This window comes from Triturus cristatus, chromosome 12, assembly GCF_964204655.1.
Source record: "Triturus cristatus chromosome 12, aTriCri1.1, whole genome shotgun sequence".
In the NCBI taxonomy this organism is placed as follows: Eukaryota; Metazoa; Chordata; class Amphibia; order Caudata; family Salamandridae; genus Triturus; species Triturus cristatus.
Window position 1 is genome coordinate 82,250,988 of NC_140595.1, and position 20,004 is coordinate 82,270,991.

The 20,004-nt window shown below is 47.1% G+C and overlaps 1 protein-coding gene across 3 annotated transcripts in view; it reads right to left on the bottom strand.

The window, feature by feature from the left end:
- Positions 1–1,758: 1,758 nt before the first annotated feature.
- PIP5K1A (phosphatidylinositol-4-phosphate 5-kinase type 1 alpha) overlaps positions 1,759–20,004 on the bottom strand; it is a 195,655-nt gene continuing 177,409 nt past the window's right edge. For all 3 annotated transcript variants that reach the window (XM_085639640.1, XM_085639638.1, XM_085639639.1), the window contains 4 exons: positions 14,647–14,776; positions 13,219–13,311; positions 12,895–12,985; positions 1,759–5,276 (listed from right to left, as the gene is read on the bottom strand). In XM_085639640.1, coding sequence (XP_085495766.1) covers positions 5,274–5,276; positions 12,895–12,985; positions 13,219–13,311; positions 14,647–14,776 — 317 coding nt within the window. In that variant the 3' untranslated portion in view covers positions 1,759–5,273. The remainder of the gene's footprint in view (positions 5,277–12,894; positions 12,986–13,218; positions 13,312–14,646; positions 14,777–20,004) is intronic.

Below are 20,004 nucleotides of genomic sequence, written 5' to 3' on the forward strand. Positions count from 1 at the left end.
AAATAAAAAATAAAAAAACTGTAAGGAGTGCTTGAAACTGGAATAAACAAGCATTGGCCGCGCGGCACTGAAAGTGACACGGCTGCGCGGCACGCGAAATTGATCGCGATCAAGCGCGGCGGCAGAAAGACAGATGGCGGCTGCACGCGTGCACAAAAGCTTTAGGCCACCAAAAGCCTGTGGCAGCACTTTGCAAACCCACACACTAAATGTCTCGCAGCACATGCGCTGGCTCAGCGAAACCTAAAAATGATTGTATGTTTGTATTACACATGTAATGGTGTGACATATGGTGAAAGGAATGTCCTACGCCAAAAGTACAAATGACACAGGCTCTCAGTTACCCCTACACACACATCTAATTCATACACACGTTCATGCATCCCCAAAGCACTCACAGACGCACATGGCTGCCCTGCCATAGAGCCCCTTAGTAGTCAAAGTATATTGTTCAAACCATAGTATTGAGCTCTCTGGACATAAGCCTAAGTTCAAAGAAGCTGGGTGTGGGAGTGTCCGGTAACAATACGCACATTTCCTAACCTTTAGTAGCTCACAATGATTTTCACTGATCAGAAGTAGCTCTCACTTCAGGAAAGGTTGGAAACCCCTGATCTGAAATAAGTGATTCCCAGTGCAGGAACTCAAGGTCATTGTGTTGTAAATGACTGTAGTCATGAGTTCCCAGGGAGAACTACTAGGCGTAGGTGGGATGGGCAGGTGCTTAGCTTCAGAGGGTATTTGGGGTGCGACATCCTCAAATGCATTCTTGGTTTGGTAGTTGGATCTGGGGGCCTTCATGTTGGGTCTGCTCTGTGCTATTTTGTTTCTTGTCGTTCTTATTTCACTAAGAGGTTTTAACTTGTCCATTTTTTAGACCAGGACCTTAAATCTATGTAGTAACCGGTTTTCCAAAAAAGTAGTAAATCTGCACTCCCAGAAGTACGCCTTGAATGAGTAGGAATGTATAACATTTTGGAATTTACAAACATTGGCTGTAGTAGGCTTGGAAAGTTGTGTCTGTCTCAAGTTATCAGACACACTACTGGCGATCAGACACCCAAAAGGTAAACAGATGAAAACTTGTAAATTGTCTAACCAGTGGCAATCGCTGAGAGTAGCATTCCAAGCCATCGTTTTTAGTTTACTGTGCCACTCCAGACAAGAGGCCAACCTAATTTCAAATCAGTACTGACCACAACAGTCCATCTCGAACCTTAGTTATCTCATCCTGCCGTCCCCCATCTCCCCAGCAGCTTACTGCTTTGTGTAATTGGGATGTTTGAGATTCACAGTCTCGCATCTCACCGACTAAGCTATGCTCTTGAGCATGATGAGAACCCAACTACTGAGTGATGGGTTATCATATCACTGTGAGCGAGCACTAACAGGGTGCACACTCCTTTCAAACAGTCCCCAAATCAAAAACAACCCAGCCTGTTGTATTCAACCCTATTAGAAGAAGAAAAACGCAATACCCAAATATTCTTGCTGATCTCTGCACCTGGCCACTATTCCGTCGATCCCAGTTTGGATGTAGTGTTGGAGACTAGGAAAAATGTCTAATGCTTGATGACGAAGACTACCGGAGTGCCCAAACTAGTTTCTATCCGATCTAGAATTTAGTATATCCCTCCTTCCTCACTTCACCCCCACATAACCTCTTGGCAGAGATTTATTGTCAGACATCCCTCTCTACAGCCATATCAGATGGATGCATAATATGAAAAGTAGACAAATAACAAAAGACAAAGGCCGTTTAGAATGCAAGAGCTTTTTCATTTTTAAATACAAAGGTTTATGAGTTAAATACCAGCAGCAGCCCTCCTGTTCACTGAGAATCTAGGCCCAGAAAAACACTTAGATACACCTTCCATAAATATTAAAACATGAAAATAATACATAATTGGAGAGATTACTTAAGCGTCTCCCTGGAAAGAAAATACTATTCATTTCAAAGAGCTGGCACAAAACGACATATCTAATATAGACATTTCTTAGGATAAATTGACCTGTGGGGAAAAAAACAATCTCCTGGCACTGGAACACCAGGTAAGGCAAAACCTCCAGGTCAGATCAAGTCCTCGGCGAGCCCTGTAGCTACAGCCAGAGGCTGTTGGTGGGGGCACCAAGTAGTAAATTCATAGCAACATTGCAGTTCACATAGAGAGCATTTTTGTCAGTATTAATTCGAACTCTGTGGCATCACTGCAAACACCACTGATTGAACAAGTCAGCGCACACGATTGAAGACTCATCTAGCAGTAAGTAGGCTGTATGGCAGCTGTCGGATGATCAATGAAATGAGCAGCTTGTATGGCTGTGTGACATAACTGCACCAGAAAACAAGGCACCAACGAGCAAGCTTAATCTTTCCCTCTACTGGAGACTTGCCAGACAACACACAGTTTCCCCAAGTCACATTTCAGGCTTCTAGTAGAACCTAGCAAATCCAGCCCATATTCCATTGATATAGGGCACACCCGTCTTAACGATCCATGAATCCCTGCATAGTCTGCAGACACCACGGAATTAGATACCAGACAATTGCTGCCCAGATTGTAGTACATCATGACCTTAAGGACCCATGAACAATTGCATAGTTCACCTACAGACCACTACATACAATGCAGTTCCTACCTGTTTTAGAGAACTATGAACCACTACAGAGGCCGCAGTATCCCCACCCCCCAACTACAAGACCCATGTCCTGCTGGTTAGGCTTCAGTAAACTCCCATCTTTGAGAACCATGAACTACTGCAGACTGCAGTACATTCCTGTATCGGAGACTAAGGAATCACCAATCGTTAAACACAGCTGTACTGTACAAATCAACTGTACAACAGGGTTCAAACAGCAGTACACATATAATCTCAAGGAACTGATGCACAATGTTCACACACTGTGTACCTGGAATCAGGAACCAAAGTACATGTTGCTGTACATACCCATTCAAAAAGGAACCACTTCAGAGGTCCCTGTATTCAGACGTCGAAGTACAGGCAAGCTACACTTGTTCACCAAGGACGGCATGCTGTCTGGCGCACAGGTGACAGACAGCAGTATACTGTCGTACAAAGAGGCTGTAGATCTTGCGAAATCCACAAACTACAGTTCATGCCTGTACTCAATCTGAGAACTGAAAAACAGGTGATGGTACGATTCCAGGTAACGAATGCACACGGTGCACCATATACCTATACCTTTAGACTGTGGAACACATTCACAGGCCATTGATAGCAGTACACACTGGCACTCATGTCGGTCGTACTAGTCCAGCCCTGAGCTGTGGATTGTGAAACCAAGACAGACTGCATGCTGCCATACACATGCAATGGACACAGGCTGTAGTACACTTTTGTAGTGGAAGCTGCAATACAATGCCCCAGCTACACAACATCACTGTCCTGGAGCTTGACAAACTGGAGTACTGACAAAAGCATAAATATGTACTGAGACAAGGGACATGGATCAAATAATTGGTGTTTCACTGAAGTAACAGCTAGTTACTGCACTTGTATCACCCTTACTGTGTAACAATCTCTAGGCACTGAACCCCAAGGAACCAACATAAAAAGCTGATGCACCAGCCACGAGAACAGCTCCCAAGGTAGCAGATTATCGTACATTCCCATGCCAAACACACATCCCTCTGGTCTGTACCTCTTTCTGTTCCGTTTACACTTTCCAATGTCTCCTTAGAAATTGCATTTCAATCTGGCAGCCAGTAAATAACAGGAGAAAGAAAACAAATTGCTGCATTTGTCTTTGTAGATGTTACCTAGACAATCTGCATTTAACATAACACTACATCAATAGCAACCTTATAGAAATGTGTTCCTAGTTAGGAGTCTTTGTTAAACATAGACTTGCAAAAAAGCACACTAGGAAACATTCAAAACGTTTCCAGTCTAATGTTTCCAGTCTGTCAAAGATCGGAAAACTTAGGTCTGAAGATGTGCATGAACCAACACACCTCAAAGTTCAGCAGCACCTTTTTCACCAGCTTATTCTCATTACAACTCTGCAACTCAGCTAACGGAACAGACTTTTCTTAGGAAAGTTTTGGTCCAAGTGCCCTGCAAGCACACACAGTATCTCATATGTAGTACTAGGAGCGACTCATACACCATGCACATTGCAATTATCTGGGTTTGTTCGAGATTCTGCACACCACATGCCGAAACAGGCATGTTTAGTGCCTATGGCTGGACCAGATCAATTGTGAGTCGCAGGATAGCTTCCAGAATGTAATGGCCATCCATTGATATAGAACTTCGGAGCTACGACAGCTCCCGGGATCAAAGTGTTCAGCATGCCACTTGGCAGAGTACAAGAGGTTTGGTCCGGGTGTCAGAAGCTACTGAAGGTAGGGTAACGGCGGAGGGTTAAACTAATAAAAATTTAATTTGTCAAGAAGACCATTGTTTAAGGAGGCAAGTTGAATTTTAAAATGGGATGTGGCAAACTTTCCACACTAGTCATTAGAAAAGAAAAAAAAAAAAAAGGTATAAAAATATATACAATCATGTTTAACAGCACTTGATAAAAGCATTGCTTGGCGCCATTGCTAAGCTTCTGGAAACGTCTCAAGTATCTGGAAGACTCCAGATCTCTGGTACATCAAGTGCTAGTAATATCAGCCCTAAACTTTAAATACATAAAAAAGTCTGTAAAATAAAGCCGATCTCTAGCAAGCGGTGATCTGCTGTGCTTCTACAACGTGCAGAAAAGAAACTCAGCAGAAAACTCAAATGATCTTCTGACGGATAATAACAATCATTTCAAAATATTTTTTTGCTATGGAGAATAATATTCAAGATATTAATAAAAAACCAACACTATCTCCCCTTGGTTGTTGGTGCTGTCCGAACACCCATCATTTGGCATTCTTAATGTTTCACGTTTCAAGCTTTCTTTCATAGGTTTTCTTTTTATATAAACCCAACTCAACACCACAGTAGAACTTCTCTGTGAATGCTGTCCACCATCATCTGTAGTTATGGGTCTTGCCATATGGATCAAACACGAAGAGGCAGCAAAAAGACTTCTTCCAATTGCTCCAGTGCAGAGAAATCTTTTACACCGGCAGGCGGTGGATGAGGTATCCTGGCGAAGCCGGCAGCAGGCTCTCTTTCAACACTGTCATTTGCTTCCGTATTTCTTGAGATTTACGAATACATAATAGGAGTCCATCCACAAAGACGAAATATCAGTGAACACTACACCAATGACTCAGGACTTCACACCACAGGTGTCCTCATCTGCCCATTCACTACAAGAAGACAGGAAAAAGAGTTTGTTCATTAATCACAGCAGTATTCTATTTTTCCTAAACATTAACTCATGTTTAACCTAATCCTCCAACCCAACTGTATTTGTCACTCACAGACTAGAACCTCATTCCTCCCCTTCCACATTTTCCACCCGAAACTGATGTCCACATATCATTATCCTCAAAGTAAGAGATCACCGCTTTGCCTGTTGTTCATTAGTTCCACTAAGGGTGATCATCACTTTCTCCTATTTGCTGTTCTGCCCGCAATTTCTTCTGTGTCAAAAATGCAATGCAAAGTTTACGGTCACTATATCCTTCGTTACACATCAGTAAGAAAAAAATATATACATGTTTCATGACTGTTCCCAGCAGCTTTGGCCCAATCTTTATCTGGCATAAGTCTATTTCACTGCAGATATGGGGCATTATTTCTAGAATATTTACTACTGGAAATGAATACTTTCCCAAACCTAAGGGAGATTTTTCAAGACAATAGATAATTACTTTATAAGACGCAATCTTGCTCAAATTGGATAAATCAGCTAGAGGTAGTATGCCAGCTAAAAGGGCTTCAAAAGGCAAATGCTACTTACCAGTATGCATCTGTTCTTGGCATGTAGAGCTGCAGATCTAAACACTGTGCATAGATCGCCATCTGGTGTTTGCCCCCCGATGTTTGCGCTTGTTTTTCCTCTTGGGAAGTCTTTGGAAGATCCCTTGGATCGTATTGCGCATGGGCTTCGGCTCCATCCTCACATTGTTTTTCGCCCGCAGGGAAATGATGGAGCGTAGTAATAAACAGTGAAGATGCCCATGTGTGTTGTATCTAAATAAGATAAACTGGAACAGATAAAGGTAGCCGGGGAGGTGGCTGGGCGTGTGTTGATCTGCAGCTCTACATGCCAAGAACAGATGCATACTGGTAAGTAGCATTTGCCGTTTGAGGCATATGAGCTGCAGATTACACACTGTGCATAGATTATATAGCAGTACCCATCCTTAGCGGCGACCACCGGTATCTGTTGGAGTGGTTTGAAACAATGTTTTGAGTACAGCCTGGCCCACACTAGTTGTTGCTTAGTTTGCACATCTACACAATAGTGTTTAGTTAAAGTGTGCGGTGTTGACCATGTAGCTGCTTTGCAGATATCATCTAAGGGGATGTTCCCGAAGAATGCCATGGAAGCTCCTATTTTACGTGTAGAGTGGGCTTTAGGGGGAACAGATAGTGTTCGTTTTGCCTTGTGGTAGCAAATTTGAATGCATTTGACAATCCACCTATCTATCCCAGATTTGAAGATGGGTTGCCTTTATGTGGTGGTGAGAAGGAAACGAACAGTTGTTTTGTCTTACGAAAGGGTTGTGTTCTCTTGATGTAGCAGAGCAAGGCTCATTTGACATCTAATGTGTGGAGAGCTCTTTCTGCAATGGTTTGTGGTTGCGAGAAGAATACGGGTAGTTCCACAGATTGGTTTAGGTGAAAGGAAGAAATGACTTTAGGGAGGAATTTTGGATTAGTACGGAGAACCACCTGGGTATGATGCATTTGCAGAAAGGGTTCTTGAATGGTGAGTGCTTGTATCTCGCTTACCCTTCTGAGAGAAGTGATGGCTACAAGAAAAGCTGTTTTCCATGTTAGGAATTGAAGTTCACATTTGTGTAGAGGTTCAAAGAGAGGCCCCATTAGTCTGGTGAGAACGATGTTTAGGTTCCACACCGGTGAGGGTGGCACTCTTGGGGGAATTATTCTTTTGAGGCCTTCCATGAAGGCTTTTATGGCAGGTACTCTAAAGAGAGATAGATGTTGCCTGTTTTGTAGATAAGCTGCTATGGCTGCAAGGTGCAGTCTAATAGACGTGTAGGCTAGATTGCATCTTTGCAGGTGTAGTAAATAGCCTATGATGTGTTGAATAGACACATCTAGGGGATTGAAGTTATTGTTGTGACAATAAATCACGAAACGTTCCCACTTGGCTGCGTAACAAGCTCTAGTGGTAGGTCGACTAGCTTCTTTAATGACATTCAAACAGTCAGGGGGAAGATTTAGGTAACCAAATTCTAAGATTTCAGGAGCCAGATCGCAAGGTTGAGCTGAGCTGGGTCTGGGTGCCTGATCTCTCCATGGTTTTGGGTTAAGAGGCGTGGAGAAAGGTGTAATTTTTGGTGCGGTACTACAGATAGTTCCAGCAGTGTGGTGTACCACGGTTGTCTGGCCCAAGTTGGTGCTCCTAGGATGAGCGTGAGGGAGTGTTGTTGTAGTTTGCGCACCACTAATGGGATGAGTGGGAGAGGCGGAAAAGCGTACGCAAATCTGCCCGACCAGTTCATCCATATCGCATTACCTTTGGACAATGGTTGTGGATATCTGGCGGCGAAGCTTGGGCATTTGGCGTTTTCGTGGGTGGCAAAGATGTCTATCTGTGGATGCCCCCACATTTGAAAGTACGGGTGAAGAACTTGTGAATGGAGTTCCCACTCGTGGATCTGTTGTGTTTGTCTGCTCAGCAGATCCGCCATAGTGTTTTGGACTCCTGGGACATGTTGGGCTAGGAGAAAGATGTTTTGGGGTATGGCCCATCTCCATATGCTCTGTGCTAGGTGAGAGAGTTGCGGAGAGTGTGTGCCGCCTTGTTTTTGTATATAGTACATGGCTGTCATGTTGTCGGTGCGGACTAAGACGGCCTTGCCTGAGACATGCGTTCGAAAGGCCTTTAGGGCTAAGAATATGGCTAGTAACTCTAGATGGTTGACGTGGAGCAACTTTGTTGAGGCGTCCACCTGCCCTGCATGGTGTGATGTAGTATGTGAGGTCCCCAGCCGGAGGGCGATGCGTCCATGGTCAGTACTATTTGAGGAACCGGTTCCAGGAACGGCCATCCTTTGGAAAGGTTTGTGGTGGCCTACCACTGCAGACAGCGATGGGCATGACCTTCTACCAACACCAGATCTGTCAATTGACCCTGGGCCTGGTTCCATTGGCGCGCTAAGCACTCTTGGAGAGGACGCATCTAGAGTCTTGCGTGAGGCACTATGAATATGTAAGAGGCCATCATTCCTATAAGTTGCATGAACACTCGAGCTGGAAGAGTGTGTTCTGGCTGAAATTTGGCGCGGAGAGCCTGAATGCTGGCTATCCTGGCAGGACTGGGATAGGCTAGTGCTTTTGCGGTGTCTATGGTGGCACCGAGGTATTGTTTTACGTGGGATGGTTGCAGATGGGACTTCATATGATTTACTGTGAAGCTCAGGTCGTGAAGTAGTTGGATAGTGGCGTGAGTGTGTTGTACACACTGGTTGTACGAGTTGGCTTTTATGAGCCAGTCGTCTAGGTATGGGAAGACATGGATGTGTTGTCTTCGCATGTGTGCTGCCACTACCGCTAGGCACTTGGTGAAACACCCGTGGTGCTGTGGTGACTCCGAAGGGGAGCACCTTGAATTGATCTTGTTGACCGTCCAATACAAATCTGAGAAACTTCCTGTGAGCGTTGTGAACAGGAATGTGGAAATAGGCGTCCTTGAGGTTTAAAGTGGCCAGGAAGTCGTTTTGGGAGAGCAGTGGAAGTACCCGCTGGAGTGTGACCATGTGAAAATGGTCTGAGTGTATATAGTGATTGAGGGGTCTGAGGTCTAGGATGGGCCTTAGAGTGTCGTCCCTTTTTGGTATGAGAAAATATAGGGAGTAAACTCCCATATTTTGCTGGTGGGTAGGAACTAGTTCTATCGCACTCTTTTGTAGGAGGGAGATTACCTCCTGCTTTAGTAGTGCTAAATGTTCCTGTGACATTGGCCGTTGTTTAAGTGGATGTTTGGGGGGGTAGATGTTAGTTCGAGGCAGTAGCCTGACTGAATTATTTGAGTTATCCATTTGTCTGAGGTAATGGTAGTCCAGACAGGAAGGAAATTGTGGAGTCTGCCCCCGACCGGAGTGGGATGGTCTGGGGGGGAGTGGAGGGAAGTCATTGGGTAGGGGTGGAGGCAGAGCGGGAGGTGTTTGTCTTGCCTCTGCCTTTATTGTTGTTACCCCTGTAGCCACCTTTTTGGTAACCCCTTGTAAAGGTGGATTGGGTAGGGGCTTTATAGGAAGTAGAAGCGGTGTCAGAGGAGTAGCCTCTGGAGGTGCTTCGAAAGGAAGAGTGGCGAAAAGAGTGCCTGGGAGGGTGCGATTGTAAGGCTCGCATAGACTTCGCTGTATCTGTGTCTTTCTTCATTTTTTCTAGGGCCTCATCAACTTTTGGGCCGAACAGATGTTCCTGGTCAAAGGGGTGGTTCAGGATGGAAGCTTGCACCTCTGGTTTGAAACCTGAAATTCGTAGCCAGGCATGCCGACGGAGGACGCTGGTGTAAATTGCCCTAGAGGTGGTGTCAGCTGCATCTAGGGCACAGCGAATGGAGGTGTTGGTTTTACCCTCCTGGATTAGCTCATTGACTCTATTTTTATATTTGTCAGGGAGGTGTTGCATTATGGCTTCTAGTTCATCATAATGTGCCCTGTCATATCTTGCTAAAAGCACTTGTGTGTTTGCGATGCGCCATATGTTGGCATCCTGGGATGCAGTGCGCTTGCCCAATTGCGTCCAAGAGTTTGGACTCCTTATCAGGTGGTGGTGCCTCACCTGATACCTGGGAGTTTGCACGCTTTCTTGCAGTGGACACTACTAGGGAATCTAGTGGTGCTGGCCCTCTGATGTAGGTGGGGTCTGTAGGGGTGGCCTTATATTTTTTGTCGATGTGAGGGCTGATGACCCTGGCTCTGACCGGGTCTTTAAAGACCTCCAACACCTTTGAGCATGGGCAGGATGGAAGTGGCCCTGTGTGCTGTGTCGAAGGTATTTAGGAGGAAGTCCTCCTCCACGGGGTCAGTATGGAGATCCACACCGTGGTAGTGTGCAGCCCTTTGGAGTAGTTGGTTAAACCCCATTGAGTCTTCCGGTGGGGATGGTCTCGAAGGGTAGAGATCATCTTGCGGGACATTAGGGATGTCTGGAATGTTATAGTCGTCCCATGGGTCTGGGGAGCCTGTAGGAGTGGGGTCCCCTGTGGGTTGGTCATGGGGCTCGTCCCCTGTGTCATCATAGACATCATCATCATCATCCGGAGAGGGTGTGGCGGAATGATGAGGTGTGGGAGGAGGAGGAGAAGGAGGAGGTGGAGGAGGAGCTGGTGGAGGAGGGGGTGAAAGTATTCTCAAAGGAGAGGTAGCAAAGTCTTTCCTCTTTGTAGGTGGAGCTGTGGCAGGCTTGTCCCTGCGTCTCTTTTTGATGCTGAGCATCAAATGTCCAGTCTTAGGGTCCTTGACCAGTGTTTTTTGCAATGGATCAGGCCTAAATAGTTCTTCAGTGAGTGGCCGATCCGTCTGCACCAAAAGCGTCGGGCCGTAGGGTTTTTAGTCTTGGAGTCTGCATCAGTTTGTTGTCTTGAACTGTGCGGCTTCGGAATGGCTGGTTGTTGACTCTGCTCCGAGATGACTTTCGCCTTCGAGGTGTAGGTGTCGATGGCTTTGTGTTTTTTGCTTGGCTCCGGTGTCGGTACCGAGGAGCTGGTACTTGTTTTCGGCGCAGTGTGCGTCGGTGTGGAGCTCTGTGCCGAGGAGGAAGCCATTTTCTTTTTAGGCGTTTGTGCGGAGGAGTGTTTTTTGGCACCGACGGTAGGCTGGCTCGAGCCCGAGCCGCCAGAAGGCTTGATAGGCTTCTTTACGGGGCCCGAAGGCGCGGTGTGGGAAGCAATGTCCTTGGTCGTGCCTAGGCCCGAGGGCGAAGGCGTGACCGAAGCCTTTTTGGATGCCGTTGAGGGTGTGGGGTGGGGTTGGATGTTGGTACTCATGACCCTCTGTGCCGGAGTGATGTCCTCGACATCTGAGTCGTCAGCCTCGGAGGCGCTGACGAGGCCCTCTTCGGTGTGCTGTCCTTCTGGAGCGTCGACGCCTTCTCCGAAGAGGTCGTCTGGGATCGCTGTCGACGAGTGTGCCATGGTTCTTCTCGCCCTTCGGTCTCGAATGGTTTTCTTGGACTGGAAGGATTTGCACGCCGGACTGTCTCGAGCCTCGTGTTCAGGGAAGAGGCATAGGTTGCATACCTCATGGAGATAGGTGTGGGGAAATTTGGACCCACATCGAGGACACTTTTTGAATGGAGTCCTTTCCATCAGCCAGGACCGGAGCTTGGGTAGGCCCGAAGGCCCTCGTCGGCGACCGGAATCGAAGACTTAGATCGATGAGAGCTGCGTCGAGTGTGGAGATCGCGATCGAAAACAATACCGCGAAAAGGGGGAAGGATTGCGCGCCGATAGAAGAACTGGAAACGGTTTGGAACCGGAGCGCGAAGATCACATCCGAGCCCGATGGCGGAAAAAAATCAATTTGAGGATGGAGCCGAAGCCCATGCGCAATACGATCCAAGGGAGGAGTCACATACCTTGTGACTTCCAAAGACTTTCCAAGAGGAAAAACAACTGCAAACATCCAGGCCCAACACCAGATGGCGATCTATGCACAGTGTGTAATCTGCAGCTCATATGCCTCGAACGTCTATTATTCGTTTCATGAAAACACAGTGAGGCATCACTTAAACACACTTCACAAGAGAGAAAACCTTCTTAAACATTCAGTAGCCTACCCTTGCTGGACCTGGAATCTAAAAGGTATGAACTTTTTTCTCATTCACAATCTATGTACAAACATTTGCAATGCAATAGGTCTCGCATTTAAGCGAGTTTAAGCTATTGGCTTTGTAAATGACAATGTGTTTTATTTCGGTTTTTAAAAACCAAAACATAAATAAAAGGCATTGTTATTTACAATGCCAACAGCTCAAACTTGCGTAAATGCGAGACCTATTGCATTGCAAATGCAAGGCCTCATGGACAACGAGAGGGCGGACGGAAGGGCAGAGTCAGGGGGGAGGGAGAAGGCACGGACAACAGGAGGGAGGGTGGGGGGTAAACAAGGCATGTCAACAGGAGGGAGGGGTGAAGAAGACACCAAAGCATGTCGTGACTGCAGTAAGAGAAACTGAAGAAAGAAAATAGTGCTCACAGTCTAAATAAAACGTACCATGGAACAACCGTATAGTAGGAACTAAAGTCTACAGAATCTAGGGACGTTTAAATTCACATTGCTACTTTAAAATAAAAAAAACTACTGCTATCTAAAAAGCTACTGTATTACCATGGAGTATTTGATCAAATAGCTAAATTGGAATCATTTTAGACGTTTTTATAAATCAAATACACATTTTGAAATTAAAAAACATCAGCAAAGCACATGGTCTGCTTTCACATGAAACATTTCTATTGGTTTTGTTGGTTCGATGAGGTTTTGTGGCCTCCATACTTGCAAGAAATGTACATTTTAAATCTTAACATTGATGGATGAGGAAAGCGGTGTGGCACAGCGGCCAGGGCGGCTGACTCTGGAACCCGGGGGCTCACGGTTCGATCCCCGGCGCCAGATCAGGCCAGCACAATGTGACTCTAGGCAATAGCTCGCTTAATGTTCCCGACGGCCCCCAGCGCCTTGACGCTCTTGGGTACTTGTTCGCGCTTTACAAATACTGGACATTTACATGGATTGCAACAGAAAGGGATCAAGCTATGCAGGCATGTACAATAATACTTACAAGGCAGCTCTCAATTTCCTGTAGTTTGCTATCCTTTTCTTCTGCACACCCTTTGGGCAGCTCATAAGCATCGTCAGCCAGTACGTTGTCACTAAAAGAAAAAAAACACAGGTAAAGGCTTGAATAAAGCTTGTAAGGATAACAAACCGGTCTTTTTTTGGGAGGGGTTGGGGGGGAAGAGTATGGCCACGAGTTCAGCAGCCTCCTGCAGAGCAAAGGTTTAACTGACTAAAATGTTAAAAAGCTGTGCATTAAGAGTTTGCACTCAGTCATTCTCAAGGCCACCTTGAACAAAAACGCACAATCACAAACTACATTACTCACCTCTCAGACTGGCTGATGACTGTAGTCGCAGTAATCGAAGGCTCTACAATAGGGTCCGCATTTGCTGGTTTATGCACGTCTACACCCACAGACCTATGGACAATCAGGGAGGGGGGGAGGGGGGTGGGGCGTTGGAGGAAAAAATTAACTACAAGTTACCAAATCTAACCCACAACAGATGCTGAAGTTTTATCACTGCTGTTAAATGTAAATTTGATACATAATCATGACTTACTGAGTGGACACAGCAGGTTTATTAGTAACAGGTGGCATCTAAGTAATTGAGCTGAACAGTGATCAGGAAGCAAAAAAAAACAAGGCCAATATGTCTGTGTTGGCTGCATGCCTGATGGCTTGGTCTATGCTGGTTTTGTTGATCATGGTTTTAGTAAAACACCATTTTTTGGTGGTAGGGGGTGGGGGTGTTGTTTGGACTCCAACAAGTATATATAAAAAGAAGAAATTTGACGAAGCCATAACTTATTTGTCTCAAAAAATAAATATTGCCACGATAGTCACTATCACTAAAGAGAACTACTTTATGTGTGGATGTGCTCCTTGTGAATGAACGGAATGCAGTCACAGTGAAGTTAGTCAGCAGCTGAATCGGTCTTAATCCCGGACCCCATGCTGAATGTATATGAAAAATGTGTGACAACTATCAGCGGATAAAGAGGACTGGCTGAAAGCATCGATAGGTATCTATATTTTATATATGATTTTAGTAAAATCAAAAGGTTTTGGTTAACACTAGACCTAAATATATCCAACACACTATCATTTAGGTTTGAACAGCCGGCCAGAAGATAACCCAACTATAGACTGATCTAAATAAAAGTGTTTCATTAGAGTAATGTGCACGAAGATCACCTAGCCATCATGATTGCTCTGGTCTTGTTTTTCCACTGCTCTGGCCTGCAGGTTTTCTTCACATTTCTTACGAACAAAACTCAAATTGTAAACAATTATGTCTTCAGCCGCCACAGGGATTGGCAGGTCTTGCACCACAGAAAATTGTGTAATAAATTAGCATTGCATGTCTCTTCTGAGACTATGTCATGCAATCTCAGGAATGTATAGGATGGCTACCAAGCAATCTGGAGAACTTATATGGAACCATATGGTTATTTATGTTTTGGTGACATTGTGATAAAGTTTATATATTTACTTTACGAGTTTAATAATTAGCAAATCTATTCTCCAACATTTGTTTCTCCTCCTTCAACCCTGTGTTAGTTCTAAATTGGATTAAGCATTCTATCACTGTACTTAATTAACCACATGGCTGTATTACAAAACTTATGTTTCCTGAGGTGTTAAGATGTTTATTTGTAGTCAATAAAAAACAAATGCAAAATTATCTGACACAACAGTTCTAAATTTAAGATTATCGGGTACAAGTGACTCCACTGGATCAAAGAGACTTACCTGTGCGCTGGGCCAAGTAACCCTTCCCTGCCCAAAGAGGAAGTGGACAAGGTTGTTGCTATGGAGTCATTGGTATTTTCAGTCACTGGAAGTGTCTTGGGGAGCAGGTCCGGACGTCCCAATTGTGCACCTGTGGGTAGGCCGAAGATTGATCACATAAGGAGAATCTCTAGCTATGAAATCACAGTGCAGTGCTGCACTAGTATAAAGCACAGGAGTAATGGACAATAGAAAGTTATTTCCGCACAAACACTTTAAAACTCCCTCCTTGCTCTTAACTAAATAATCCTCATGGTCTTTCTGCAACCTCCTTTCATGACAAAAATAGGAAAATGCTACTTAACCAGTATGCATCTACTCATGGCATATAAAGCTGTAGATTCATATGGGTTAGCATAGATCGCCATCTGGTGTAGGGCCCGGATGTTTGCAATTTGTTTTTCTTCAAAGTAGTCTTTGTAGTCACAAGGTAGGTGACTCCTCGTTTTGGTGGTAGTGCGCATGGGCATCGACTCCATCCTTAGATTGTTTTGCCATAACGGGTCATGATGGAGTTAGGAAGAGTAGTAAAGAGATGTCCATGTAAAATGTATCGAAGTAAGATATTACTGCAACAGATAGAGGTACCCGGGGAGGCGGGTGGGTGCATATGTATCTCCAGCTTTATATGCCAAGAACAGATGTGTTAGACCTGTCAGCCCTTTGGGTGGTCTCTCCTCATCATTATTTATTTTGTCCCACTTTTGCCTCAAACCCTGTTATAATTTTTCCTTTTTGGGAACCACCAGACTTTTTAGTGTTGATGCAGGGTCAGGGAGCCATTTTCCGTACCCCTGGAACTTCTGTCTGAGGGCCTGAGACACAAAATGGTGGCCACCCATTGTCACCTGTGACATCATCAGAACCCACTGGAGATTTCTGGAACCTTCTGCAACATTCTAGAACCTTGTGACAGAGGGAGAGGCAGTTTAGAATGTTGGGAGGCCATCTCAGAGTGGCAGTTGGCACCTGACTGGAGAGGAGAGAGGACAGAAAAACAGAAGGAGGAAGGAGTAAGGCAGCAGGGGTGGAAACTTGTGCCTGGAGTGGGGTCCAGAAACCCACCCTTGATACTAGTCCCTACTGACCAAGCCCAGCCTAAAGCCCTGTGTGGGATAAAGACCAGAAAATCATCTTAAGGACCTGAACAGCCGGAACAGGCCTTAAAGGAGAAGAACAGCAAGTTCCTAACCTGTTTGGTGGAATCCTCCTGGAGACCCAACGTCGAGAAGCCTGGAGACCTGGAGCCCGAGGTGGAGAAGCGGCGCTGACAGAAGGCAGACGTCGTACCCGGAGCCGCTAGAGGTCGAGTGAGGGCGCCGACGGAGGTCGTGGAGAGACACCGGAGGTCGAGTAGAAGTCACCTGAGGTCGAGGTGAGGCGTCGACGGGGGAGTGAAGTCCGCCCTCCGGAGTCGCCGGAAGCTGAAGTAAAGCGCGCAGGAGGTCGGGAGTGGAGGTCGCACTCCGGAGTCGCCTGAGGTCGAGGCGAAGCGCGCAGGAGGCCGGGAGTGGAGATCGCACTCCGGAGTCGCCGGAACCCGAAGTGGAGCCGACGGAGGTCGGGAGTGGAGGTCGCACTCCGGAGTCGCCCGGAAGCGGGGGAACCGTGACCCTGTGACGCCGGAACACGACATCGAGCCGAGGCCGCCCAGCGACATCCATCCGGAGCCGCCTCACGGCATCGACCCGTGTCAGGTAAAGCAGATCGACGCAACATCGAACGAGGCCGGCCAGCGACATCGACCCGGCGCCGAGCGGAGCCGATCTTCGTGAAAAGGGCAGTAAGTGGTAGAAAGGGCATCTGAGGCCCTGTGGAGCCCTAAAAGACCAGTCTTGGGGCTAGAGGGGTGTTAGGACCAACCTGAGAGTGCTAGGGGGTGAACTGAGACTGGTGCAGGGACCTGTGTGAGGGACTGTGTAGTTGGAAGAATCAGAACCTTAGGTTTCCCTCATTCTACCTCAGCTTAGGCCCCAGCCTTGACCACGCTAGGTGGGACATCCCCAGGCCACCCCAGTGACCAGAAGCTGTACTTGGGCATGGTAAAATCAATCTACCTCATAAATGTGATCTGATTTGCAATTGTTTGATGGCTTATATTATTTATTGAAGGTGTTTTATTTATTGTCTGACCGTATTTATTCCTGCCTTGTATTTATTGTCTGACAGTATTTATTTGCCCTATGTATTTATCGCACCTCTATTTATTCCTTGTGTATTTATGACCTAATCCTATTTATTGCACCTGCAAAGTGTTATTTAATTGACCTGCTATTTCTGAAGAAAATCCTTTTGTATTGTATTTGTGTCATAACCCTGCAACTAAGAGAAAAATTAAGATAAACACAAAGAGATTCTTTTATAAATTTTTACGGTGTAGAGTCGTTTTTGGAACGGATGAACGCATGGTTATTGTGAGGGTGTGACGTACGCTTAACACGGTGCCTGACCCCCGACCGCTCGAGCCAAGCTACCCCTTGTGTTGGGGAAAACCGGGTGACTGCTAACCCGGTTGCCCGGGGTTTTCTAACATAATTGGTGGCAGCGGTGGGATAGAGCTGTGCTTGCGTCCACTCGACAAAAACTGTGGGTAGTCCATAGGCCTACACCGGGAGTTTTCTCCAAGCGGACTTCCTAATTTTGAGTTTTGTTTTTTCCAAATTTACTTCTGGTGGTGGGAGGAGGTATTACAAAAGGTACCCCCCTGCATAGCTTCTGTAAGCAACTGTCTTCTATCCTGAGTGGGCAAAATGGAGTTTGTATTGGAAGATGTGGAAACTTACACTGTGGCCCAACTCAGAGAGTTTTGTGAGCGAGAGGGGGTGTTTTGTCCCCAAGGTGCAAAGAAGGGTGAGCTCCAGACCAGCTTAAGGGCTTGGGGGGAGGCACGACGAGAAAGTAAGGTTGAGAAGGAGGACAGGGATGGAGAGCCTGACAGCGAGGGGGCTGGTCTGTACCAACCTGAGGTGGGGAACCTAGTAGCGGGGCCCAGAACACTTTCAAGGAAGGGCAGCAGTGTCTCTAGCAACGGCTTATTAGAAGCAGAATTCACTGACCGGAGGGAGAAAAGACAGCTCACATGGGATTTGGCGAAGCTGGAGAACGAAAAGGAGGAACGGAGGATGGCTCACGAGTTGAGGCTCAGGGAGATAGATCTCCAGATCCTACGGGTCGGGGCACACCCTGTTCCTAGTGGTGGCAGCGAAGAAAGAGAAATCACCAGGGAATCCAAACCCTATTTGCCAAAAGACATAGTAGCTAGCTATAGTGCAGGTGATGATATCGCCAAGTGGCTAGCAGCCTATGAGATCTCATTAAGAGTCCATGGGGTTCAAGAGAAATATTGGGAGGGGGATTGTATAAGTACATGCCTCCAGCTGGTAGGGATACATTATTGGCCCTGGAGCAGGATGAGCAGACCCACTACCCCACCATGAAAGTGGCGCTCGTGAGGAAGTTTGGACTAACACCCGAGAAGTATAGACAGAAGTTCCGGGGTAGCCACAAACTGGGCACACAGAATTGGGTGGATTTCCTGGACTATGCAAAGAAGGCATTGGAGGGTTGGATACAGGGCAGTGAGGTGAGGGACTACGAGGGGTTGTTTGATTTGATGTTGAAGGAACACCTGCTCGAAAAATGTTTCCCTGAACTGCGTCAACACCTGGTGGATAGCAAGCTGACCAATCCCCGGAAGCTTGCTGAGGAGGCGGACATTTGGGCTAGTACCCGGGTGTCCACAAGGGGGACTGGAGGGGACTCTCAAAAGACCGGACAGGGCACCCCCCAGAAGAAAGAGGGAGGGGAAAAGAAAACAGAGTTCTCTAAAGGCCCCCAAAATAGTTCCCAAGGGAAGGGAACAGGATTCACCCCTAGGGCTAACCCACCCAGAAACCCTAATCCTGGCCAGAGTCAGCAGCCAAGGGTTGTCCATTGCTACGAGTGCGGTGGTGTCGGACACTATAAGGGAGATGTGAAGTGCCCGAAAAGACCACCCCCTCCCATCGGAGGAAAGGCCCCCGGAGTAGCTAGTGTAGTGCTCGGGGAGGAGATGCCCTTAACTAAGGGAAGGGAGTGGGCGGGTGTCACTTTAGTGTCCCTGGGAGAACGGGAGATGGTTCCTAAGATCCAGGTGCCTGCAAATACCATAAAGTATGGGCAGTGGGTCACCATCAACGGCCAAAGAGGGGAGGCTCTGAGAGACACAGGAGCCAGTATGACTATGGTACGTAGCCAACTGGTGTCTCCAGAGCAGGTAATTCCCGATGTACTCCACCCAGCCGCGATGGCTGACGGCAGAACCGGCCACTATCCGGTGGCTGAGGTTCCCTTTGAATGGGAGGGGGTTGCAGGTTCACTTCGAGTTGCCGTAAGCCCTGCCGTGCCGGTCGATTGTCTACTGGGGAATGACATGGAGCATAATGCTTGGAAGGAGGTGGAATACCGGACTCATGCTGAGATGCTGGGTACACCTGACTGGGCCTGTGTCAGCACAAGGTCTGCGACTACCCGGAGAGGGAGTTCATTTAGGCGGGAGCCTGGAACAAAGGCACCGCCGGCTGCCAATCAAGGGAAGAACCGAGGACAGGAGGAGCCTGCCTCGGCATCTGCGCCCCGTGTGACAGATAGGCCACCGGAGGTGGTGGACCAGGAGTCTGCGGAGGGGGATGTTACCGAACTGGAGAATCTACCCATCCCGGCCGAGTGGCACGTGGAGGGAGGGCCGACCAGGGAGGAATTCTGCAAGGGCCAGAGGGAGTGTCCTACCCTTGAGGGACTGAGGCGACAGGCCGAAACCCAGGCAGCAGGGAACGTTGAGGGGAACTATAATATTTACTGGGAGGACGGCCTCCTCTACAGTGAACCCAAGGCACCCATGCACGGATCGTCACGGGCCTTGGTTGTCCCTCAACGTTACCGAGCCTTCCTTCTGGAATTGGCTCATGAAATTCCCTTGGCAGGACACCTGGGGCAAGACAAGACCTTTGCCCGGCTTGTCCCACACTTTTATTGGCCTCAGATGAAAGTGTCGTCCGACACCTACTGCCGGACGTGTGTGTCTTGCCAAGCCAGTGGGAAAACAGGGGTGAAGCTGAAAGCTCCCCTGGAACTACTTCCTGTCGTTAGCACCCCCTTTGAAAGGGTGGGCATCGACATTGTGGGTCCGTTAGATCCGCCTACTACAGCTGGTCACAGGTTTATCCTGGTTCTGGTGGATCATGCCACACGGTACCCAGAGGCTATACCTCTGAGGACCATTACTGCACCTGTGGTGGCTAGGGCCCTGATGGGAATCTTTACCAGAGTGGGTTTTCCCAA